At 43.3% G+C, this 27500-nt stretch overlaps 1 protein-coding gene across 1 annotated transcript; it reads right to left on the bottom strand.

Moving 5' to 3' along the window:
- Positions 1–4625: 4625 nt before the first annotated feature.
- On the bottom strand, positions 4626–11757 carry LOC130406454 (protein ABHD15-like). The gene is made up of 3 exons (XM_056612041.1): positions 10762–11757; positions 7806–8158; positions 4626–6584 (listed from the first exon to the last, which is right to left on the bottom strand). The coding sequence occupies exons 1-3, from the start codon at positions 11284–11286 to the stop codon at positions 5909–5911; spliced, it is 1554 nt and encodes a 517-aa protein (XP_056468016.1). The 5' UTR covers positions 11287–11757; the 3' UTR covers positions 4626–5908.
- Between the last annotated feature and the right edge of the window lie 15743 nt (positions 11758–27500).

Genomic DNA, 27500 nt, shown 5'->3' with positions numbered 1-27500 from the left:
TCCCCAGCTCCTTCTAGCTGAGTATTGATGTGTCCCTGAGCAAGACACTTAACCCTAACTGCTCCTGACGAGCTGGAATTCGCCTTGCATGGTTGACTCTGCCGTCGGTGTGTCAATGTGTGTATTAACTGATGTAAGTCGCTTTGGATAAAAGCGTCTGCTAAATGCCCTAAATGTAAATGTAAGTTTTCAGTCGTGGTGAAATAGGTCAAACTGATCACATTGTATAGTCAACAGAATAGTGGATATGGAAGGTGTCGACAGAAGCAAGATGACCAAGATAGAGCCATCCTTATTCATTGCATTGTAAAGGTCAGTGTGGTGGTTCCAATACAAAAGGTATTGTTCTCAGCTGTCAAGGTAATATTCATTTCCATTAGAATCCCATTATTCCACATAAATGCTTGCAGCTGAGAATGGAATGCAATATCAATAAAATACCTTCTTGACTTGATCTTCTACATATTCATCTATATATATATATATATATATAGGTATACTAAGTACATGACACTTTCATTCATTTACCAAGACACTATTTTCCATTGGCTGTGATATCATAAAGAAGGAGCTTTGAACCTTTTCTGTCACCTACCAGGAGAAGGTAGACAAGAACCATCTTGGCGAGTATAGGGCTTGTACATCATGATGTCTGTCGCCATGACAGCCCCCTTTCTGATGTAAAGAGGCTTAGGAATGTTATTGGTGGTAATGGTGCTTTTGATATTGTTGAGTGAGTAATCATCATAGTATTTGTCATTATGGAGAGACATTGTGTTTGAAACTTCCACAGCGTTTCTCATGAGAGACGTTAGCCTAAGTTACAGTATATTTACGTTGATTTAAGATTTTTCATCACTACAACAATCTTGAGTCATCACAAAATGGAGTATCGCCAACAAACCTCCAATGATACAGGGTGATATGCAAGCCCATATAGAAAGTTTGCTCAGTGTTATTTTTTCAATATGAATATAGTTGACCAGGTATTACTATGAAATATATATTTGAAACTTGATCTATCCAGGTCAGTTTAATTTGTCCAGGAAATATCTGACCATGACAAATTGCAAACATACTGTGGAGGGTGTGTGTGTGTGTGTGTATGATGGCTGGTTTAAGCAGCCACACCTGGCCTGAGTCAGACTGATTGGGCTCTGGGGCTGGGTGAGGCTGCAAACCTGTTGTGCATTGGCTAATCAATGCGCACAGGTTAAACTAGCCATCACCTCACACACACACACACACACACACACACACACACACACACACACACACACACACACACACACACACACACACACACACACACACACACACACACACACACACACACACACAGATGTCCCTCATAGCAGCTTGGATCACCAGCTGCACGTACCATTGTCCTTCAAACTCCACAATAAACCAGTTTACACCTCATCAGTCTGTGTCCTGTGTTTGGAGGAGACGGTGGCAGCGACCTAGGTGGCGTGTAGCGGGGAACATTGTTGCACATGTGTGTAACCTAAACCAGTTTATATCATGTGTCCGTGTGTGTGACTCAGCAAAGATCTATTTAAACATCTAAATGTATTCGCCATGTGCTGAACTCTAACTTTAAGTAAGATTCTAAATATAAGCGCAATTTCCGAGCCAAATGCAGAGATAGCTGCGTCATTGTGTCTGCTATTGACACCCTCTGGGTAGCCTCAGCGTGCGTGATATCTACCATCAAAACCACAAACTGTGTCCCTGCTGCCCCCTATTGATTGGTTGGATCAGTTGTATGGCGTGTCTCTATAGCAACATCAAATGAAATCGAAGAAGAAAAGAAAAAAAGAAAAAAAATTGAATCATTATAAAAGCTGGTCAGTGATGATAGTCAGACCAATTTCAAGGCCTTGTGGAGCTTGAAGCTTGCCTGTATGGGGTCAGGACCCATGGGCATTTCACATAACGCTATTGTTATCATTAAAAAAAAAAATTGGACTAGGAAGCAATATGCGTAGACCTTGTTGTTAATTGTGTCTCACATTCAATTTCAAGCATACTTTGTCTGGTATCAGCATAGAGCAACCTGCAGGAATATCATGCATTGAATATCAACAGAGATGACAAGAAAATGGAAGTGCTTGGAATTGCTGTTCCACGTAAAATGCTTTTTTATTCATTTTAAAGTAAGGAAGACGTGTAAGGGCCCTGTTCGTCCAGCAGGCCTGGAGCAGGGCTTTGAAAGACCTTATCAAGGCTGCTATACATCCCCATTGTTGTGCATCTTCTCAGGTGGGTAACAGCATACCCTAGGCTCGGTCAGCTCTGGCCCTGCATGCTACTCTTCAGACTGGCTTTACTGACAAATTAATTATGATTCTGAATTATTGATCACAATTCTAGCCATTCAAAATTCATAATATCAAAGAGTACACCAACATTTTCCTCATGTAGTCGCATAAAAGATAGCTGATGAATAAACCATGTTGCTCTGCCCCGTTTGATGTCTTTCCTTTTAATGTTATCTTTTTTATGACACAACTTGCAATAAATTGCCCATATGTCTTGTTCTGTTGACCACTAGATGGGGCCCTATACAAAATATTAACAAGTCATATTTGGATACGCTATATCTCCAAAAAGGAATGAAAATAGGTTTTACACCTCGGAAATGACTAAAAAAAAACAGCATATAAAACATGATCTATTACAGTTGGATATTTATAACAATAAAATATCCCATAACCAATATAGGCCTAATTGGAAGATGAAGCAAGTTCTTCTCTTTTAATTGTGGGCCATTTGATTTAGCCAGCTGGAATTAACATAAAGTACAGTTCCTTCTTCATTCTAACTTCCTCTGCTTCGCCCATCCTTGCTTTTTTAATCATAATAATAGATTTTATTTTCCCAATGAAAACAAATAATAATTGACACTGGCAACAAACCCTGTCTTATTAACATGTGAATGTGCATTAAGCACATTGAGGTTAAGGTTGAGTGCTTTGCTAACTAAAAATCAATCACCTCAAATTGAATTACACGCTTTGATCACTGAGGCAAGCCATTGGATGTGAATTAAATAGGCAAAGTGTTAAAGGGTAATTTAATATTCATGACTCAATTTGACAGGGGCCTTATCAAGGCTGAAATGTATTGCAAAAATACCAGCTGTGTGCTCAAGTTCATAATATGTTTGGCTAAATGTCCACAGGAAAACGAACAGGACAAAAGACAAGCTAATCCAGGGAAAGGGCAATGTCAGATTGAAGCTATTTGAATTTCTTGGGTATTCACAAACCAAATCACATCCTTTGTATGTTTACTTCTTTTAGAAATATAAAAATGGTGAATGTAAGAAAAGTCTAATGCCATGACATTATGACAGATTGTCATGGCTTGTAATGCTGCTAGAAACGCTACAGATGATATACTAGTAGAGCCTGCTGTTTATATGTCACTAAAAACATTGGAGTTGCGTGCCAGCAGACATGCTTATCTGATGGAGGTTCAAGTCTTATCACTTAGTATATACTTCTTAACATCTCATATTTTAAATGTATTCATTAAGGTGTGTTGCACACATATACAGTGCTCAAAAATTCAGAACATCAAAGAGAGCACCAACATTTTCCTCATGTAGAAACATAAAATATGGCTGATTAATAAACCATGTTGCTATGTCCATGTTTGGGATTATGTCAAGAAATCCATTAGGAAACCCTAATGTTTTTAAAACAAAAGCATATGTTTTTTGGTTTGATCATAATAACACCATTCATGGTGATACTCCCTCAGTTTACTGGTAAAATGAATGATGTGCTTGAGTGTGTTTTGTGTTTGTGTGTGTGTGTGTGTGTGTGTGTGTGTGTGTGTGTGTGTGTGTGTGTGTGTGTGTGTGTGTGTGTGTGTGTGTGTGTGTGTGTGTGTGTGTGTGTTTGTGTGTGTGAATATGGGTGAGGCAGTGCGCCAGCTGTCAGAGGAAATGATGGTCACTAAGGACAAGCTGTGGTGATTGTCCCATCGGATCAACAACCTCCTGGTGGCATTTCTCTTGGGAACGGGCTATTTTAGGGACTGTCCATTGGTGTTAACTAACCGAGGATTTGACCAAAGCCGACTCAGCATAATCGTAATGGAAATCTTTGTTTTATCTGGCTTTATCAGTGTTGTTGTGTGTTGAAAAGATTTTCTCCCTTATAGAATTTGAACCATTATGTTTTTCATTTGGAATGATGCTGACCAATGTTTTTTCTCATTTAATTATGAGCCTAATCGGGCTCAAGTAAGACTTTTAACATAATCAAACCTTCTGGATTGATGTGTGTGTGTGTGTGTGTGTGTGTGTGTGTGTGTGTGTGTGTGTGTGTGTGTGTGTGTGTGTGTGTGTGTGTGTGTGTGTGTGTGTGTGTGTGTGTGTGTTTGTCCGTGCCACATGTATAACAAATACCAGGAACACTAATGCAGCTGATGTAGCTGCAATGGAAATCCATTAGGATATCTTGTTAAAGTCTAAAAATAGCTTCCCGTACTATCTGACCTTCAAAGATATGAAGATATACGTTAATGAAATTGTACATAAACAAGTTGAAAGCTGTGGATGTCCTTTTCGTGCCGTTTCTGCATGAGATGTAGATAAACTGAGAATAATTAATCTTATTGTAAACCTATGGGAGTGGTACCATCATCTGTATTGATCAGGCTGGTTTATTGACACGTTGAACAATAGCACGATAAGACATTTACGTTTAATTCAGGTTTATTAGAGAAAATTGTAAATGTTAATGCAATGACGATGCTATAGCTGCATTTTCTGTTTGACATGTTACACAAGACACAGGATTGTCATGCCTATTCAACTCATACATTCTGCCATGTGCATTATGTTTTTTACATGTTTCTAACCTTTAAAACAGAGACTACAGTATATATAATTAATAATTTATCCCAGTTTCTATTTTCTTTCATCCTCTCTAACCAACAACAACATCATCAATGAGAATAACACGAATGTCAGATTCTCTTCAAATCCTCCAAGGGCAATTTATGGCACAAAGATCAAAAGATATGGAGCCACAATGAAAAATACATTGAGCATGATTGACAAACCCTGGCCAAGAAGCGGGTCGCAACAAGGCACATTAGAACATGACTATTTATGGTCACAAATAAACACCATCTTAGTTTGGGTGAAAACCAATAAGGTCATTCATTGGCTTCCCCGCCATGTTATATCCCCTCCCCAACAACCCACCAGTTACCCACAAGATTAGAAAGTTCACAACCTATGCTTTCTTTTAAGTTTATGTAAAGTCCTTGAAGATCTCTCTCTTTCTGCTACAGTAGGCAGGTCTTCATACACTTTATACACTATACACTTAATGCATTCTCAACTGGATCATAACATCCGGAATTGATTGCCCTTCACTTCAAGAGCAACACAGTGTCAAAGTCACTACGCGTGTTTTCCACCGTCTATGGTTCTGAATGCTTCGTCATTGTACATAGAATAAATAAAAAGCCAAGGCATACTCATTGAACTACAGATAACACAAGATCATACAGTATGAAAGAAAAAGTTATGAATCAAGTCTGTATCTTCAGCACAGATTAAATTTAAAAATGTGTCACTGTGTTTTCTAGATACTTAAATATGTGCCTCTGTAAAGTTCAAATACAATCAAACAATACAGAACAAAGACCGATACAGTTTCAAAGATGGCGGTGGTCTTTTTTTACCACAAACAGCCGTTCCTCACTCAGTGCAATGTCAGAGTGCCAGACTTTGAATTAGTCCCTATTTCTTCGAGTTCACACAAAGCGTGCGGCGCTCGCCTCCCGCTTCGGTGCCACTTCATCGCGGCCGTCTGAGTATTCCAGCTGTTCTGCCGCATGTTGGCAGTGAACCTGGGAGGTTTTCTCCTCTTTCGACGGCTCAGCGCGTGTAGGACCTCTGCCAGCTGTAAATGGCGTGGATGTTGTGGGAGCACTCCGGCACTCTTTTACACGTGCTGATGCTGCGGTTGCGGAAAGAGCGGCCGGCCATCCCTCCGCCCAGCCCGCGCCTCCTCGCCATCAGCTGCTTCGCCCGCTCCTCGGTGGCGAAGAAGTCGGTGGTGGCCCTGAAGAACTCCAGCAGCGCCCCGTGGCTCCAGCTGGTCCTGGGCATCCCGACCCCGCCCCCGGACCCGGACCCGGACCCAGGAGCCACGCCGGTCACCGGGGCTTGGGCGGAGAAGCCGCAGTGACCGCCGTGCTCCGTCAGCAGGAGGAAGAAGTGGGGGTTGGTCTGGAAGAGCTCCAGAGGCAGAGTGTACCGGGGGGGGCCGCGGACCGGGTCGTCCCGGGCGCAGACGCTCAGAACGGGGATGGCCACTTCGTCTACGTCCCTCAGCGGCTCGTTGCGGTCCCAGTACGCCTCCCAGCTCCCGGAGGTGTTGGGTCCGGTGGAGCCCGACGTGGCGGTGGTGGCGGTGGTGGCGGTGGTGGAGGTAGGGAGGCTGGTGCTTTTATGGGGTGTCTGGCAAAACAGGCCCTCTTCCAAACCTCGTAGTGAACTGCTGGAAAATAGAGAGTCTGCATGCACAGTCTCTCCCAGGACTGTCCTGTACCTAGTCACACCACCGTAACACACACACACAAAAGACAGGATGAAGACATTGAATCAATTTAAAGAGCAACATGCGTTTCATATAACGTGTTAGCATCGATCTGAGTAACTTATTTGATGGTCCCCATCGAGATCCATGGCTTCTTGTTCAATGACCCCCATTTTGCTATAGCACCACAGCTGATCTGTTCAGATTTCAAAAACAATGAGTGTATTCTGCTTCGATGATCCAGGCAGTGGAATTGGCTCTCTGAAGCCATTTCTCTGTCATTTTATTTATGTGTCCTCTGAATTGATCCAACAGTGTGAGCACATTGTAGATAGTCACTTTATTGCAATCTTGCTACAACTCATCTGTTCAGACTGCATCTTGGCAAAATTGAAAATAATAAATAAAATATATATAGAAATATATATATATGTTTATATATCTAAGATATCACTTAAAGCAGTTTGCTCCTTTGTTGAATTGTATGTACTTGCCCACTCTGGTTGTATCTCATTGTTGAAATCACCTATTATGCGTAGCTTTGGACAAAAGCATCAGCTAAATTTAGTACTTTAATGTTACTACCCATGAGTTTAATACTAATCCTTATTGCTCCACTTTTCATCCCTCTCCAGGGAAATATAACTCCATTATGTATTCATATCTTTCTATATAGCAGGCAGAAAAAAACGAGGGCATTCTTTTTTACCACACTGTAGAATTCCATCTTTAACTTTAAACTACGTTTACTGAACATAATTTACTCTATTTAGTCGCAAGAAGCAAAGTATAAATGTTGCATCTGATGCTGTTGTTGAAGAAATGGTGTGCGCATGTCTTGCAGGAGCATCCATAGCAGATGTGATCCAAGTGTTATGGGTTACTTTCTGGTCAATACTGGAAAATGTATCAGGTTGTATCTGGGGCAATGCCTACATATACATAGCTATCTCCATTTGTGACAACTAAGAAACTAGGACATGGCCAAAAATCGGAGTGAATCTGACACATCCCTATAAAATCTGACTGTTGATATAATTTGAACCTGTCAATCAAAGTCAAGCTGTGAGCCTGGCAATGTGTCGGGTTTGATGACGTGTCCATTCTCTGCATCGCTCCCCTTGTAATTCTGTGCCACTCCCGAATTCGTGCCCCCCTTTCCACTCCCAGGGCATTCCCCTGAACAGTGCCCCAGTGCCTCCCTCCCACCGCCGTGTTCCCCTCCGTGCCCACCTGCTCAGGCTCATCTTCTGGTAGAGCACCAGGGCCCACTGCACAGCCCTCGGCAGCCCGCTCTCGAACCAGCTCTGGCAGCGGAAGACGGGCGACAGGCAGACGGCGGCGGTGACGTAGCTGGAGGAGCCGCACTCCCCCAGGTAGGACAGCAGCAGGCCAGCGCCGGTGCTCTCCCCGGCCGCGTACAGCCGCCCTGCCGGCTGCCGGTAGCGGATGTAGCGCACGGCCTCGCGCAGGTCGGCCGGGTCGCCGAACTGCTGCAGCTTGAGGGTGGTGAGGGGCGTCCCGTTGTGGCTGCGCCGGTTGAAGACCACTGGGAGGTAGCCGTGGGACAGCGCCGCCTCGCACAGCTGGACAGAGGGGGGACAGAGAGGTCACCAGAGGGTACTTTGGATCGTTGGTACCTGTAAAACAAACGTCCACTCTGAACTGTATGGTTGTATGAATATTATGTCATACAAGATTATATAAAGGTCTCTCTACTCCACATCGGACAGTAAAGAAAATAGAGGAAAAACGAATGAAAAATAAGTATGAGGAATAAACTATGGTATTAAAGGTCGTTGTAGAACAACCTTAATGATAACAGTCATTAAATGTGCCGCTTGGCAGAATGAAGGACGATCAGCTTTAAATAAAAGCCAAAGTACCAAAATTACATCTTTAACTTTTATTACGTTAAATTGAATTAAACAGATATTCAACTTTTTAAACCAACATGGCAACACATTTTGTGCTGTAAAAAATGGGTTGAATCAGTTAAGGACAGCTATTCAATTTGTATATAACTTTTTTTTTCTGGATGGTTTTGAAACCTGCAGAAATGTGAAACCCTCGGGTCAAAGCAGGAGGAGATGTAGCATAACACAACATTAAATATTTACCAGATGAAAAATGCTGCAGTGGCATTTTTGTCTCTTCCAATGTTTATGTAAGATATGGAGTCACGAAAAGATAGCACACAAATATAGGATGAGGAGGAACTGGTGGCATGGAAACACCTTCCGTCAAATAACATATACTTTGGTTTTTTCATCGAACATTTATCAGATTTTGGTTGGTTTGGTTGGTTTCAGCAAGGTTTGAATTCCGTATTCTTTACCTTTTTAAAGGTAGGGTCGTCCATGTTGACGTGGACATGGGCTGATGACGACATTTACGTTACGCCGACCAAGGCGGACCCAGCTGTCCCACGGATGTGGAAAGTATGACCAGCAGGCTAGTTATGTGTTTTGAGGACTGTTTTTAGAGGGAGGCCTGAAGCGAGGGGTGGGATATTTCCAATTGGATACTTTCATCATTATGATTAATCTAGCCTACCCGCTGGTTTCTCCTAATTACCAACCCTTATTCAATACATTGAATTTGCAGTCTGCTATTGTTACAATGTCTATAAGCTGATGCTGATGAAAACGACGTAAAATAGAAAATGACAAAGCAAGCTAAATGCAATGCATTACGAATTTGAAGTCTACTGAAAATTTTCCTATTCAGATGATATTCACAAAAATCGAATCCAAAAACATATTTGTAAAATAAAGTTAGTCATACTATTTTTTCTTTTAATGTTTTATTCAAACCCAGCATGACTAAGACATAACACAACTCTGCCTGGGAAAAGAGAGAGAGAAATGCAACTTGCTTTCTGCCTGGGCTGAGAAACTGTTAAGTGAATGAGAAATTCCATGAACAGTGATAAACACACCCACACAGCGACATGTTTCTGTTTGTATCTGTGTATATAATTGATAACGAAGATATCAACAATGGGTCCAGTGTTTGGCAAAATTGTTTTTCTAAAGATGTGATACTGCAGCTTACAACCTTGACAGGAAGAAATATGCTTCAGGTTGTGTGAGAGATACTGGACGAAACAACATAGTTTATGCCTCTTTGAGTCTTAGTAAAAACTGGGCTTTTTTAAATTGTGGCCGCATTGGAGCTGCATGCAGCATGCTTTTAAATTCATAGAGACGACATGACAGGACACAGATGTCTGTTAGACCCAATGTCTGTGCAGACTCAAATCTCTTAAGTGAATAACTCTTGAATCAATAAGGAATGTGGATTCAAGATCACAGATATAATTCTCAAGTAACCGTTATTCAGAAGATTGTAGATTAATTCATATTGTGGAGGCCGATAACTCCTTCCACCAAGGGTGACGGGGCGGGGGCGCAGAGTGGAAATGGATGCAATTATTCAAGGTGGTTTTAGCTCATTCATACATTTTCGACATTATGAATGAACACATTTTTGTATGAATAGTGGATATTCACACATCGCGATTCGCCAGGAGTTATCATATCACTTTTTCTTCTTTACACACACAAACATACAAACAATACAGTTGCAGTGGTGTTGATGAAGCATGCTTTTTGTTGGCGGCTCCTGAGCTATCAGGGTTCATTAGACACATCATCACATACCTCTACATCACCCATAACATTCTGCCTGCCATAATTCTTTTTACACTCCAGCTGTGGGCCAGTCTAACTATATTTTTATATAAATAACAGTGCCTTTCCTTCTCCCTGTAAACCCATGTTCCTTATCTTTAATCTCCACTGCTTTCCTCAATTCCCTTCTTTACTTTTCTGGGAGTTAATGGCAAAGGAACTCACTAAACAAAGCCAGATACCAATGTCTTTCTGTTTTTATAGGCTGTGTAGGCCTATAAAAACATACAGCGTGTTCTGCTCTTTGAAGTTTCCTTGTGGGCATGCATTCTCTTTTGAGAAGTTTAGTTTTTGTGCTTTAAAGTATTGTGCAGCTACAGCTCGGCACCAGTAAAAAATACTAATCACTAGTGATTCTATCAGAAATGTGGTGACGTGCTCCACCATCTTTCTGTTGTGTCTACACAACTGACTGTTTTGTAAACAGAAAACAAAGCATGATTTTCAACAAGGCGTGCTCGGTCGCAGACAAGCGGGAGAATGTGTCAAAATACCTTCAGCACGTTCCTAGTGATCTTCCCGAAGGAGTTGGGGACGATGAGAAGAACGGGGCTGTTTGAGGTGCTCGACGTCCTCCTCAGTTTGTGGGAGGACGTCCCGCAGAGGGCCAGCGCCCAGTCCAGGGACACCAGACCTTCGTCGCTGAGTTGCAGGTGGTCCCGCACGAACTGAACGGGGCTGCTGTAGGGCCAGCACGTGTCGTACACACTCTGGAGGATGGCGCTCGCCCGCCACGACCAGCCGACGCACGGGGAGTAGTTGTTGAAAGTCCGGCAGTGTTTGAGGAGGTAGTTGGCCAGCGCCGACGGCTTGCATATGAGCGCCACTGCGGACGCGCTCTTCTCGTGCCCACGGTCACTGGCCGGCGTCTCTCCGGCTTTCTCCTGCGGGATGCCAGTGAGGAGTCCAGTGAGAAGTGCGTCCGAGGAAGGCTTCTTTTTGGACCCTGGATATTTGGTACGCGGCCAAATCCAGGCCACCAGGATCACACAGCCAACCGCCACGAGCCATCCCAGCATTGGCGCGAAGTGCCGTTCAATCAAACGAATAGGCCTACTTTATCAAGATGTCAGAACTTTGACCAATTTAACCAAAAAATAGCCAGTCCGCACTATGGTGTTTTTAAACTCTGTTTAGCTCTTCAAAAACAGACAATAAACTGGAAACGTGTCAGACTAAATCAGCGATTCCTTAATTGTAATAGAATTTACCTTAAAAATGTCCAAGCCTCGGTGCCAGAAAGCACCCGAGTGTCCTTGCGAGAGACATGTGTCTGAATTATTTTTGTCCAACTAGTCGACTTATCATCAACACGCATCCTGAGCGTTGCTCACCATGTCTGCTCGATAGGCTAGGTTTCGTATTGAATGCATGAACTGGTAACAAACGTCCTTCTGTGGAGCGCGCGCGCTCACTATGCTCCAGCGGCTCTCGGTGTACTTTGTGCTGAAGGGCGCGTGGCTGGCGGGCACCTCCCATTCCTCCATCATGTCAACACAGGAACCCACACTGGTGCCGAGTTTACTCTGCCTATCAATGCCTCACGATTTCTACTCTCTACCGTCATTAGCCAACCTCTTGTGGGATCTATAGTCCCCACGCTGTATTTTGTTTTTGTTGTGCACTTTCACTATCCTAGACTATTTGTACTTTTTGCATGAACAAGTAAGCCAAAACTATCCATTTTGATCCTGGTCCAAATGAATCTGCAGTTATGACCAAACACACATCGGTCCTTTTTGTTTTGGGAGGAAAATATGTAGACTGCAAATACTTGATGTTGGCTGCAGTGTACGATACATACAGACAGTAAAAAGGCAACCCCATTATCTGCTGTGGCAAGAGTCATAAGACCTGTTCATTATGAATGGGTGTCATCTGGTAAATGACGCTCATAAGGGTGTTGAAGGTTTCCTTTTCACCTTTCTGCACGATCACACACATGCCTTCATGCTGCAAAAGAGGAAAAAAATAAACATTGCCATGGTAGTTTACAAAAATGTACACAAGAAGAACAACCAGTTCCAAAGGATAATCTTAACATTGGGACATTGACATGTATGTTATACTGATGATGTGAAAAGGACATTGTGTCTCTCACGTGTCTTTTAATTGTGTGTTGTATAACCTCCATAGTCAATCCAAATACAGCCTTCTGAAGCCGAAAGGCTTGCGCAATATCCACCACATCCACGATACAGGCGAACATCTAAATACCCATCTGATGCAACAAGCTTCCAAAGAGAGAGGAAGGATTTTGATTATGCATACAAATGTATTCTCTTTATCCTAGTGCAGCTCACAAACCCTCATCTGGTGGGGAGGACTCACATGCACACACACACACACACACACACACACACACACACACACACACACACACACACACACACACACACACACACACACACACACACACACACACACACACGCACACACACACACACACATACACACACATATAAACGCACAAACGCACACATGCACACACACATACACACACACGCACACATTTGCACACCAACTCTCCCGTTAGATCGTTTTCAAGAGAAAGCTGAGAGTGGCTAAAATAGGGCGAAATAGTGAAACACTCTGGTTTGGTCTGTGTCGATTGGTTATCTCTGTGTTGATTGTTTATCTCTGTGTTGGATGAAGTACTTATCTTTGTGTTTATTGCTTATTTTTCTGTTGATTGGTTATCTCTGTGTTGATTGGTTATCTCTGTGTTGTATGTGTTTAGTATCTTTGTGTTGATTGGTTATCTCTGTGTTGGATGTAGTACTTATCTTCGTGTTGATTGGTTATCTTTGTGTTGATTGGTTAACTCTATGTTGGATATGTCTTCATTGGTTATCTCTGTGTAGGATATCTGCCTATTGGATGCTCTGCTAAAAGCTTTGAGGAAATGGACCATTTTGATTAAAGATGTGAGGGCAACTATTATATGAATGACCATTTGACTTACATCCATGTAGCTATTGAAGATGATAAAAAAGCATGTTCTTATTGTTATAGCATCATGGTTGCATTGTTGTTATTACACGCATGGTTTGAATCCAAGCATGATTCATCATCAGAGGTATCTGGTCGGCTGGATTCCATGATTTCGGAAAATGGGATCCTTTTCAACATCAGCTGTGCCAAAATGCCAGATAGCGTCGTGACATTAAAAACAACATGTTAATCCATACATAACAATGCAACCAGGGGGGGTTGGTTAAGCAGGGCAGGAGGACAAGACAGCTAAATCAAACCCATTTGTTGCATGACTCATCATGGGTCCGTGCATAGACTCAATATGTGGATCACAACCTTGCTGTTTTCTCTCGCTCCCTAATCCTGGATAGACTTGCCTCATTTTAAGGGAACGCAAAACAGCTGTGTTGATAAGAACGATTCAAACCATGTTTTAAGAGTCCTGCGTTTTTCCTTTGTACTGAATTCACAACGCTGTTCCTGTTAACTTGTCTGATAAACTCGCACCATCAACTCTGCTCTCTCCCCCCTCTCCCTCTCTCTCGCTCGCTCTCTCACACACACACACACACACACACACACACACACACACACACACACACACACACACACACACACACACACACACACACACACACACACACACACACACACACACACACACACACACACACACACACACACACACACACGCACACATCTGCTATGATGGCGGTATGACAAGCTCTCTCTACTACCAAACAAAGTGTGTGCGGTGACTTCCCAATGCGCTCTGCACTACTCTGCAGTCAACACTCATGTCATCTCAGGTGAGGTAGGGCCTGCTTTTATCAACACTTTTGTGGTTGTTTAGGAAATATCAAATATAATAATGTAATACGGTGCCAGAATTTAAGAAAAAAAAGCCAAGGCTTTTTCCGAGCTACAGAGTTCAGAGTCAGACCGCCTACATTGTTTAAGGCCCCCAGCTCGCCCTCTTTGATGCTAAAGCATGATTTATACTTACAGAGTTTAATTTCAATGCTAGAAAGGTAGAGCAACAAATCATCATGCTCCGCATGGCTAGTTGGCATTCGGTATTAGTGGCACATTGTGAAACACTACATCGTCCCCCTCTTAATGTTTTTTAAAAACGGGGTTAACGCATTCTCACAAAGCGCCGTTACTGCAGCACAATCCTTTTTACAGGCATAACTGCCAGTTTGTAATATATTGAGAAAGCGAGGAAAAATCCTTCTGCCGAAGAGTTTTGAAACCAGCTTTCTGGGTGGGAGCCAGTCCGTGATTTAATTTCACCCACTCTCCAACTGGGAGAGAGGGTAAAATACACACAGACAGACAGACACACACACACACACACACACACACACACACACACACACACACACACACACACACACACACACACACACACACACACACACACACACACACACACACACACACACACACAGACTTCTTGACCTACTTGATTGGGACAAATGAGGCACCTCTTAGGAAAATAGATTAAAAGGAAATGAATGACTCTTTTCTTTACCCCCTACTCACACACACACACACACACACACACCCACACCCACACCCACACCCACACCCACACCCACGCACACGAATACGCACAAGCACACACACACACACACACACACACACACACACACACACACACACACACACACACACACACACACACACACACACACACACACACACACACACACACACACAAAAAACAACAACCTCATTCTGCTTAATATACAGAGAAAAAGGGAATCCCAGATATCAGCAACACATTTAAAGCAACCGAGAGGTTAGATATCGGGCGGTGCATTTCTGCCACAGATTACATTTAGATACTGGGGCAACTATATATGATATAATCAGGTACAGTTTGGATCGACTTTGGATCAAACTGGATCAAAATGGCTCATCTCTGCACCTGTGTGAGTACCCCCTACACAGGCACAGCCTGGTTAAATTGTTGTTATGTCGGCTGTTATGTCGATAATTCAAAATATCGGGGAGATTAGATTCTCAAGAGGTTGCTCATGATGATGCATCCACGGTGTTGTCCTCCTCAACAATCTTCCTTTAATACATTTTTTCAATGATATAGTCCAGTTCCCAACAAACGTTTCCAGGGCGACTGAGTCTGCATGGGGAACTGGATACTTTTTCTCACACAAGCGGTAAGGCCAAACAAAGGTTACCGTAGGCAAAAAAATAAAACTACAATGTGAACACCTGTGATTGTGTAGATTGTGTATTGTCAGTGGAGCGGGTGTTTCTTAATTCCATTGTTAGCACGGTAAGTTTAATCAGCCCAGTAATTGTTTAATTGTCTGGGTCTTGAATGTGACAGCTTAGTGTCTTCAAGCAATTCTAATTACCAAGTGCAATTACCAAGAGCATCAGGTTGCACGTCCTCCGAATAAGGGAAGGGGCAGACCATCAGAATGCATATGCTGCTCAACATACTGTGTCAATGTGGCCCTTTGTCTGCTCTGACAAGACAAGCCTTGAGCTAGTGGTGGTCCTACTGCCCCTGAGCAAGGCCTTTATGTGGGGTCGGAACCTTATCAGCTGGCAACCTCTCATGGAGCCCTAAGGCATATTAATCAATGCCAGAGTGTTGTGAATTGGCAATGGAACTTTAACTACAACACAGAAGATGTCACACTCTTTCCGATCCTTTGTGTTTGCTGCGTTAATGTTAGAAACCATGAGTGATGTTAAATAGGATGCATTATTTTTCGTGCAGCATACAGAAGTATGCTGAACATTTAATCCCAATATAAGACAACTTGTGCACCACCCACAATGAAAACTATCCCTTTTGTGTCCATCGAATGGAATTCGTCCAAGTGGTTGTTGCTACCATGTCTGCTAATTCTAAAGCTGCACTGTTTATCTTCCTCTTGGTTGAACTCTCACTGTTTCACCTCGTTAAACAAGCTTCCATTGAGGGCACAACGTTCTGTTTACATGTGAGTGAATGGGAATTGTGTGTGTGTGTGTGTGTGTGTGTGTGTGTGTGTGTGTGTGTGTGTGTGTGTGTGTGTGTGTGTGTGTGTGTGTGTGTGTGTGTGTGTGTGTGTGTGTGTGTGTGTGTGTGTGTGTGTGTGTGTGCCGCCCTATTGTGCCAGGACTAGATGAACAGCAAACGGAACATGACCCCTCTACCCTCCAACCGTTCAGATATAGGAAATCCACTGCTTGTTTACAGATCGCCTGAAAACAAGCTAGGTTGCGTGAAGCTGCATGTTCCCCTTTTTGTGAACAACAACTGCAGGAGTTTGTAGGTGGGTAGGGGAGCAAGTTGCATACTAAACGTAAGTTAGCATTTTGAAGTGAGATCATTTTTTGTAATATGAGTGTGTATGATGAGTTTGTGGCTCCTTTTGGTATGCTGCGTCTATATTTTCCTGCTGTTTGGCTCATTGGGACCATCAACTTCTGAGCCTGTGCCTGCACACCCGTTAATTTGCAGGGACACGTACATAAAAAACATTCACACCTGGTTAGGCTCAAACATACCTAATCCTGTTACGCAGCCTCATATATAGAGTCTGGAACAGACTCAACGTCTGGGCCTGAAGTATATATTGGCTAAAGAATCCCTCTACAATTCATCTTTGTTCAGTTGAGATGATGGGGGGAATTTAAATATGGAGGGACATTTAAATAACTCAATTGTAATAATGTAACTATTGTATTGGTGTTAACTCCATCATTTGCTTTCTACTGCTGTATGACATGCAAAACTTTTAAAATGCCTGATCTGAGTACATTTTCCATTGATAGTATATTGAGGTATATGTTTGTCGGACTGTGGTTTAAATGGAAGGTAGTTGGTAAAGCATTTGGCTGGTTGCCTTCTGCCCTATTGGCCCTGCGACACAGTTGTTGTTGCTAGCTCCAACAGCTACCTGCCTCTCAGGCCAAAGTGCAGATAAGAGCAACGAGCTGGAAGAAATGTGACCGAGAACGAACAGGATGATAATGAACAGCTCACGTTACAGATCCTGGGATGAGCAGAATTTCAGGCTAGTTTATTTTCAGAACAGTTCAAATCTTGTCATTTGATATTTTCATTTTAATATGTCTAAGGCATGGAATTAAGTTTCTGTAAATATAGACTCAGCCCAGCCACAGTTCAGAAGTACTGTCCAACGCCCTGTTTCAGTCCCCAGCCTCTGAAACGGCCCAAGGCTTAATGACACAGTGAATAGCAGGAAGGCCAAACATAAAAGAAACCATTACACATCCAGGATGTCGCACAAAAGTTTCTGGCAAAAGAACAGCCCCATTGGCCTGTACCCTACAATGGAGACAACAACAGTTTGTTCAAATAATGGTGATTGCCCGTAGAAGCCCACAGCTTCCAAACCAACCGACATGGACCACCGCCCAAACAGAGATTTGCAACATATTTATAACGGCAGTTATACATGCGGCCTGGTACCGAGCTACACATGAAAAGCAACAACATCGATAAATTGAGAAGCAAGCACTCAGAATGGGTAATGGACTGCATTTATATAGCACTTTTCTAACCAGTTGCCACTCAAAGTGCATTACAACTATCGACTAACAGTGTCAACCAGGCATGGCATCAGCCAGCTCATCAGGAGCCGTTAGGGAAAGGGCTCTTGCTCATGGAGACCTAGACACCTAGGCGGGAATCAAACTAGCAACCTTCCATTTACCCGCCAACCTCCTGAGCCACCGAAGCCTTTCTGAGAATAACAAAAAAAAAGTGGAAGAAAAACGACCACGAACACAAAGAATGAACTGTAAGCTAGCAACTACAAAGCATAGAGCCCATCCATCTCTATTAAGTGATGGATGGATGACGACGCACCCTTTCAGGAGGAATTCTTCTGACGTCATTGGTATAAGAAGAGCCGGACGAAGAGGAGCAGGCTTCCTCTTAGATTTCACCTTGTGAGATGAGAAGCCTTTAATCTCTTCACATAATACACAATATAGTTTTGGCAGTGTACACACACACACACACACACACACACACACACACACACACACACACACACACACACACACACACACACACACACACACAAACACACACACACACACACACACACACACACACACACACACACACACACACACACACACACACACACACTATTTGGCTAAGAACAGTTTATCACAGCATAAAACAGTTACAATTGTTTCTACCTTTTCGTGGTAACAGTAAACCTAATTCATTTTATTAGACAATGCATTAATGAGTGTGTGCAAAAAACAAAAACAACTTTAACCATGGCTCTACCCTGAACCAAGACCCCTCAAAGTATGCTCTCATTTTGTTGTCTTGGGCTAGGTAGTTCTGTCTGTGTCTCTTTCCCATTGACTTTCTATCATCCTCCCTCACCTTTTCAAAAACAGTGGAGCGGATTCATTTGCCATCTGCCTTCCTATGGTCTTGCCCCCCCCCATCTCTTTCTGTCGTTCTCTCTCTTAAACACGCTCATGCATACACACACACACACACACACACACACACACACACACACACACACACACACACACACACACACACACACACACACACACACACACACACACACACACACACACACACACACACACGCGCGCACACATATCTCTGTCCAGCTGAGGACTCGCACACCAATCTGTAATCAGAAGACCCAACAATGGGCACCGCTAGACCAAGATAAGCAGCGCTTACGTAACAAAACACCTGCAACCCTGAAGCAGTGCCGTGTGCATGGTTACCTATCAGCTGGGACCGGCTCATCGGCACCCAGCCGTGATGTCATTGTTTGGATCAGGAGATGGCAGAAAATTGAGAAATAAATTACAGCTAGTCTGTTTGGTTGGCTGTGCTCACGGGTGGATGGGAGAGAGAGAGAGAGAGAGAGAGAGAGAGAGAGAGAGAGAGAGAGAGAGAGAGAGAGAGAGAGAGAGAGAGAGAGAGAGAGAGAGTGAGAGAGAGAGAGAGAGAGAGAGAGAGAGAGAGAGAGAGAGAGAGAATGGGAGAGGTTGGGGAATATTTTTAATTGATTTACTTTGCAGGACTCAGCCTCTGAGTGGCTTGTTTATATTATAGCTATAGATTAGCATTAATTAATTCACTAATTAATAAATTCATTAGTTAATTATATTTGATTCCAACTTAGGAGTCCCAGCTGTGTCTGTTTAGGTCAACTGCTGACAACTCCTCTTTGAAATTCTAGGAAAGCAAGAGCCTTTCAAACCATAAAGACGACGAACAAAAGCCTTATTTGGATCCAGAGTTTTCATCTGGAATGCCCGGATATTCCAGGGGTCTGACCTTATTTGCATTCAGAAAGCCGAAGTCAGTGCTATTGGACAGGGCTATTAAATTATGATAAGGGCAGGCATACTAACCAGAAACCAGAGGGCATTTTTTTGTCCTACGTTGCGTTAAAGTTGTTCTAGGCCCTGAATTTATAGCCAAACACTGTCGATTTGTGTTTCTGTTAAAATGTCTTGCCAATAGCTCAAATCTTGCTGACCAGGCCAAGGCCACACACACACACACGCACGCACGCACCCGCACATGCACCTGCACACAAGCACACAGACGATACCACAGAACACACACTTGCATTGGTGATTGTTGCAGTAGATCATTATAAAAGGAAACCTTGTCCAATAAAAACAAAAACAAAAATAATCCTTAATTTGATGCAAATTGAGTAACTATATGCCTATTCAAGTCTAGTTCTACATCATTGTCAAACCCTAAAATTACTTGCAGGCCACATTTAAATCTAAATTACACATGATAATAGGCCTCGGATGAGACCAATGAACTCGATTATTTCCTAGAAAGTCGTAACAAGGAGTCTCAACCTTCCAAGAAAAGCTCATTAGCTCACCACACAAATTTAGTTTTTGTGTGTGTGCTCATAAATATATATAGAGAGGGGGGGGGGGGGGGGCATCACTGCTGCTCCTAAATCCTGCACACTGCACCTTAAGAGAACAATATAATAAATGATGTGACAGAACTGTAAATTTGTTGTAATTAGTTACTTTAGTTAATGTCCATTGCCTGATCTCAAGTTATATCGTTATTCCCCCTTATACAGCTGCACAACTTTTTACCCATAAACTATTAACTCCTAATAGTCATGAGCAGGCCCCCTGTTTACCCAAAGAACATGATTCTGGGCTCATCTGTCTGGCTTGTACGCATCGATTTCCCTCTGGTCCCTACAATGTGCCAGGTAGAGCATGGCCCGACACTAGCCCAGTGTACGTCTCATCCCCATAGGGAGGATTACATTAATATGCAAATTATATGTTTTACATAAAGAACAGGACAGTGACACCTGCGGAAAATTGTTCATAATCATGGGCAAAGATCAAAACCTGTTTATCTAAAGAGTAATGAAGAAACCCTTTGGCGTGTAACAATGTGTTTGGATCAGGGAGCCGATAGCTCTTTGTAGGTTATGTTATGTTGTTATGTTAAAGCAGTTATTATTCCTTCGTTTCAAGGCTTATTTTTCATAAATTTGAATATCCAGCTTGAAGTTAATTGCATGTGTATAGATTAATAAACTTATAAGAAAACTAAGACACAAATGATAAAGGAATGCTCAGGAATTAAACTGCACAACAATGTGGGTTAGGAGTGGATGTGCGTTTTGGTTTTACGGAGCAGATGAAAGCTCTGAGTAGAGAAGCCCTTAACTCCACTCAGAGATCCTCCCCTATGATGCCTAGTGTTTTGATGGTTGCTGGAAAACACCTCTAAGGAAGTAAGCAAACACACACACACACACACACACACACACACACACACACACACACACACACACACACACACACACACACACACACACACACACACACACACACACACACACACACACACACACACACATATGCATTACGCTGCAGATAATTAAACTGGAATCACCCCACATATGGAAATGATGCAGCGTAACTACTTCCTTCTTGGCTGACTTGAGTAGACAGTTTTATGGTTTTATCTTTCACACATTTATGCTGTGCTGTAATGAAACAAATACATGGGAAAAAAACACAACCACCACACACACACGCAAACACACGCTTTAAGTCTCTGGTACAGATTTGATCAGAACTACGTTTCTTCCATTAGGGATCCCAAACACCCAATAAGAGACGGCATTGTAATGGAAACATAAAGACTGCTTTTATCACAGAAAGTTAGTAAGTAGTCAGTTAGAGGACACACACACATGCACGCACACACACACACACACACACACACACACACACACACACACACACACACACACACACACACACACACACACACACACACACACACACACACACACACACACACTCACACACACACACACACACACACACACACACACTCACGCGCACATACACATGTACACTCTAACACTCAGGACTGAACATGCACACATGTACATATTAACTAACAGATTTTTAAAGAATTGCATTATTTTACTGTCCATGTGAATAAACTGCTAAACTTTGTGAGAACCCAAACATTGAACCACTTGTATCTTCCTGGTCTGAGACATACAACTATACTTAAACAATATCTGTATTCCTGTTTTTGTCATTAATAGAACACATATTTATTATAATAACATCAAATTTGTTCACCAATAACCAACTTCAGTCTGTGTATTTGACTGTGGTCACTGTAACGGACTGTAAATGTGTGACCACACAGGGTGAGGTAACACACCCATAGACTCTCCTCATACAGGTCAGAATAACATAATAAGAGCCTAATTAGTCCAGAGATTGGTGGGACACAGTCTATAAACTAAGAACTTAATGGACACCATGAACGGCCATCTGGGCAAACGACTTACTTAGTGCCTAACTGCTGTAGGGGAAGACTCAGATTTTCTCTGATGTCATGCGTGTGGAACCCTAGACAAACAGTAGCCATGGTTTCTTCCAAGTCATATAGTGTCGAGGAAGATGTGTGATCAAACACTCGTTGGAGAAATAAAAGACTTGTTCATCTTCATATTTATAGAGACCCTCGTTTAAACTATCACAGCTGAAAATAAGCCATTCTGGGTAGAACAAGCTAACTATGGCCGCAATAAGGTTTAAATACATAATATTGACACGTTACTAGACATCCATCGTTAATAATCGTTAAGGTAAACAGTTATTTAACCTGGTGACCTTATTCAATCAAGGGCAAATAAAGACAATAAATATAAGACAAAAATTATGCACTTTGAAAGGTTCGCAGGTTGTTTAAAGTTTGAATGAAAGGGAGCTCCTGTGATTTAATGAAAGACTCACGTGTGTCATTTATGTAACGGCAACAAATATATTTTTGTCCAAAAGGTGTGCTTACATCAAGTTTGAAAGTCACTAATTTCAACGAGGTATGGAACTCTTCGTGAGGCTTGTGATATTACTGGGAATTGTATTTTGTATTGCCTGATTTAGGCTTTCTATTGGATGTGTGACTTCATTATCACGCAAACTTCTTTATGGAATTATAATAAACCTCTTAGAAAAAAAAAACACACTGCACTTCTTTTTAGTAGAAGATAAAAAGAGAAAGAAACTGGTCAAACACTGTGTTTGTCCATTAGCTGGTTCCACCTGGACCCGAGTGTGTTAGGGCAGCAGCAGTGAAACAACAATACATGATGTCAGGTGGGTCACTGTTTACTGTGGAGAGAGAGAGGAGGAGAGAGAGAGGAGGAGAGAGAGAGGGGGAGAGCGAGAGGGGGCCAAAGGGCGGGCGGTGGGGAGCACTTTGACCCGCCATCAGCATGAAGACTAGTCATTAGAGCCACAATATGCTCATTAGCCAGGTGGTGCAGCCTGGTGCCCCCCCCACACCCCCCAGACCCCGCACAGAAGGGGAGTAAAAAAAAAACAGCAACAGTAGAGAGAGAGAGAGAGAGAGGGAGAGAGGGAGAGGGAGAGAGAGAGAGAGAGAGAGAGAGAGAGAGAGAGAGAGAGAGAGAGAGAGAGAGAGAGAGAGAGAGAGGGAGAGAGGGAGAGGGAGAGGGAGAGAGAGAGAGAGAGAGAGAGAGAGAGAGAGAGAGAGAGAGAACAACAGCAAATCAAAGCAGTCCTGGCCTCCTGAGGAGATAGCTCCATGGGAGCAGAGGGAGGATGACGTCGATGAAGTGTGTGTATTGATCACCCTACCCGACAACATGCTGCCAACAACAACCACATCACAGTCACATGTATCTGCCTGCCTTTAAAAACAGATGCCTTTCTGAAGGGTCCTTTTGTTCATCCTAGATACAAGGTGGTTGTGTTTGTCGCTTTGCCTCACATCATTAACTCCCCTTTAGTTTAGTTAGTAGATTGCCACACTCTGGTAAAGATAAGCTCCAAATGTTAGTCTTGTTATCTAAATCCAAGCATGCAATGGTATATTTCCATTATTTATGAGTAAAAGAAAATCATTTAAAAGGGTTATTTTATTTTTCTGTTCTAGGATCTTGAACAGCCGATACCACATGTTCCACATCGTTTCTGCTGTATAGTTTGGGAACACAGAAGTCACATTGATTGGATGAGTTCAAAGTGGACATACTCGTTGAGGTCTGTATTATAACATGGCTCCTGTCCCCCTCTAGTGCTTCAACATTGTCCTACTATTTCATTATAGTTTCTAAACCAAATTGTTAATTGAGAAAAAGATTTCAAACAGAATCTGATTGCTTATTAAAAAGATAAATTTCACTCAATATCATCCAATTATCAACACTATTCAATTGTATCATTGTTTGGTAAATCATTAAATTTTTAGTTGAAACGATGCAAAATTCAAGAATGAATGGATGAATAAGTAAATCAATGAAATAAATAATATAGTTTTTGGTTTTGGCCCACTTTACCCTTTAGTGGCAGCTCATCAAAGTGTTCAACGCATCAATAAGTGATGATTGGATGAATAAGTGATGTATGGGACATTTGCTATTTTCTAGGAACGACGTACCACTAGGTGGCAGCATAACATTTCCTTAGCTTCCGTAATCGCAGGCAGCCAGAATCTTCATCTCATCTTCATCTCAACTTCGTCCGCTTATCCGGGGTCGGGTCGCGGGGAAAGCAGCTCAAGCAGGCAGGGGGCCCCAGACTTCCCTTTTCCGGGCCACATTGACCAGCTCTGACGGGGGGATCCCGAGGCGTTCCCAGGCCAGTGTTGAGATATAATCTCTCCACCTAGTCCTGGGTCTTCCCCGAGGTCTCCTCCCCACTGGACGTGCCTGAAACACCTCCCAAGGGAGGCGCCCAGTGGGCATCTTTGCCAGATGCTCGAACCACCTCAGCTGACTCCTTTCTAAGTTAAGGAGCGGCGGCTCTAATCCGAGTTCCTCACGGATGGCTGCGCTTCTCACCCTATCCCTAAGGGAGACGCCAGCCACCCTTCTGAGAAAACTCATCTCGGCCGCTTGTACCCGCAATCTCGTCCTTTCGGTCATCACCCAACCCTCATGACCATAGGTGAGGATAGGAACGAAGATCGACCGGTAGATCGAGAGCTTTGCCTTGCGGCTCAGCTCTCTTTTCGTAACAACGGTGCGGTAAAGCGAACGCAATACCGCCTCCGATTCTCCGGCCAATCTCACGCTCCATAGTACCCTCACTCACGAACAAGACCCCGAGGTACTTGAACTCCTTCATTTGGGCTAAGGACTCATTTCCTACCCGGAGTAAGCAATCCACCGGTTTCCTGCTAAGAGTCAAGGCCTCAGATTTAGCGGTGCTGATCCTCATCCCAGCCGCTTCACACTCGGCCGCCAGCCGATCCAGTGAGTGCTGAAGGTCACAGGCCGATGATCCAATGAGGACCACATCATCTGCAAAAAGCAGTGACGAGATCCTCAGACCACCGAACTGCAACCCCTCCCCACCACGACTACGCCTCGATATCCTGTCCATGTATATCACAAACAGGATTGGTGACAAGGCGCAGCCCTGGCGGAGACCAGCACCCACTGAGAACGAAACTGACTGGCTGCCGAGGACGCGAAACAGCCAGAATATGATTACCATTATAGAAAATCCCATGCCCAGACAAACACTCAGACATAGAATTAAGAATTGAATAGGCTATGTGCGAGTATTTATTTAACTTTAATTGGCTGATGCACTGTTTAACATGAAATCAATAAACAATGTATTATAATTAAAACAAGAATAAAACAAGACTGTTTGAGATAATTGAGAGAGAGAGAGAAGAGAGAGAGAGAGAGAGAGAGAGAGAGAGAGAGAGAGAAAAACTAGAATAAGGAAAAAAACAAGGTGAATGGGCAAATAAACCATAACACAAGCTCATTATGCATTATGTATCCCCCATCAGGACAACCTGTGAAAACACTTTATTCTCCTCATGTGACTCCTCCCTGATGATAAGATTTCATAGTCTTAAATCACTGTGAACATAAGTGCACATGCAGGCGCTGATGCACGCCCCCGTCCTGTGTCATGCGAACGTTCACTCACTCACTTAAGCATGGCTGAGAAATGCCGTGCACCTCATGTGGCAGCATTCTCCATCTGAACACGCACACTCATGCACACACGCGCGCGCATGCGCTCACACGCACGCACACAGACACACACACACACACACAAACACACACACACACACACACACACACACACACACACACACACACACACACACACACACACACACACACACACACAGAGGCACACACGTGCACACACACACTGGGTCCTAAGCCCCACCCTATATGAGCAATAAAACATGTAGGAGCTACTGGAGCAGAGATGAACATGCTCGTCTCCTTGCAGCTCAGCACAAATAGGCAGCAGAGCTAGGTCACGTTCTGCTCATTGGAACCCGCTTGAAGGAGCAGGTCACAATGAAGTGAAGAGGTCTGTCAACTCATTTCAGATAACCTAATTTATCTTAGAAATGACTGGTTCTTGCGTTGTGTTTGCATGCATTATTATGTTGATGAATGTTGTGCAAGGGGCCCAAAGAGAATATATCTCATCTCCTACATCTCCTACACGACATATACTGTATATATATATCATATCCAAGCAGTGCAGGGCCAGCCACTTCGAACCCCTTTTTAACATGCAGTGCAGGTATCCAGAAACAAAACCCACCGTCACCTACACACGGGGAAACGCTGCTGCCAGGAATCCAAGCGCGTCATTGGCAGTCAGAGGCTCAGACACCAGGCTGTCATTCAAGCCCCGGCAGCAAGCCTGCTCCTCCTCCCCAGGGGAGTCCACTTTTGCCCGCGCTCTGCACTCGTTAAGTAGCCCGATCGATACGGTGTATTGTAAGCGCCGGGCTTACGGCTGGCAGCTCCGTGTTTGGATGAGTGACATTTTTCTTTATGGATTGGAAGCAGAATGTTAAAAAAATAAATGAAAGCGGTGTTGAATGAAGCTATGTCTGTCAGCTGGCCGGTATGTGTCATCTATTTCTGTGACGTATATCAAATTGGGATAGACATTGAAAATATATAAGATGGTTATGGTCAATCATGTCAGCGGTAAAGCCCCCAATCACATGACACAAGGATACAGCCTGGTTGTGTTGATGTCTTGTTGACCGCATCCTTAGTGGGTTGTTGCCTTTAAGCAGGCAGCCAATCTGGAGGGGATTAATGAGAATTCCCTTATGAGAAAAAGAAGAAGAGGTCAAAGAAGAAGATGAGGGAGAAGGCGGTTAATGACAGAGCAGTGCTGAGGCGAGGCAGGCCAGCTCCACCATGGGGCCTGTGACGCCTTCTCCGCGTGCGTCAGGCCCAGAGCACACCGTCAGCGGCTGCCTTGGCCAATGGGAGGGGGAGAAATTAGGCCAGCCGTGACATCAGAGCTAGCGTCAGATGGGAGCCGCGTGAATGAAGGGCTTTTCAAAGAGCCGACAAACAGAGGGCATACCAATGGAGGAGAGCAGAGGAGAGACAGAGACCTGCTGGTCATGGAGGATGTCTTCATCTGTCGTCTTGCAAGAACGCATTTCGCGGCCATTGCTAGAGTGTCTTTGTGCATGGAGGAGAGATGTGATCTGTTATGTATTAGGGGAAGAGAGAACACGTTCATTTTGTCCCAGTAAGTGCAGGGTGGCTTGTGGCACTAAATAATAAACTTACATACGGCAGCTGTACTATATATAGACAGACATCTAACAAAATACAGTCACGTCTTAGTTAACAGAAGACAATTGAGAAAAGGTTTGATTTGAAAGACTTTGTGTATCTCTGTTGATTGTTTACGGACA

The sequence above is a fragment of the Gadus chalcogrammus genome, chromosome 16 (assembly GCF_026213295.1).
Source record: "Gadus chalcogrammus isolate NIFS_2021 chromosome 16, NIFS_Gcha_1.0, whole genome shotgun sequence".
NCBI classification, from domain to species: Eukaryota; Metazoa; Chordata; class Actinopteri; order Gadiformes; family Gadidae; genus Gadus; species Gadus chalcogrammus.
Note: the sequence above shows the minus strand (reverse complement) of the source record. Positions and strands in the feature narration are given on the sequence as shown.

Excerpts from the sequence above, each read along its gene's own strand:
- LOC130406454 (XM_056612041.1), bottom strand. The coding sequence starts at position 11,286 with ATGCTGGGATGGCTCGTGGCGGTTGGCTGTGTGATCCTGGTGGCCTGG. Across the intron at positions 8,159-10,761 it reads TCACTAGGAACGTGCTGAAG|CTGTGCGAGGCGGCGCTGTC; the intron begins GTATTTTGACAC and ends CCCTCTGTCCAG. Across the intron at positions 6,585-7,805 it reads CAGAAGATGAGCCTGAGCAG|GTACAGGACAGTCCTGGGAG; the intron begins GTGGGCACGGAG and ends TGGTGTGACTAG.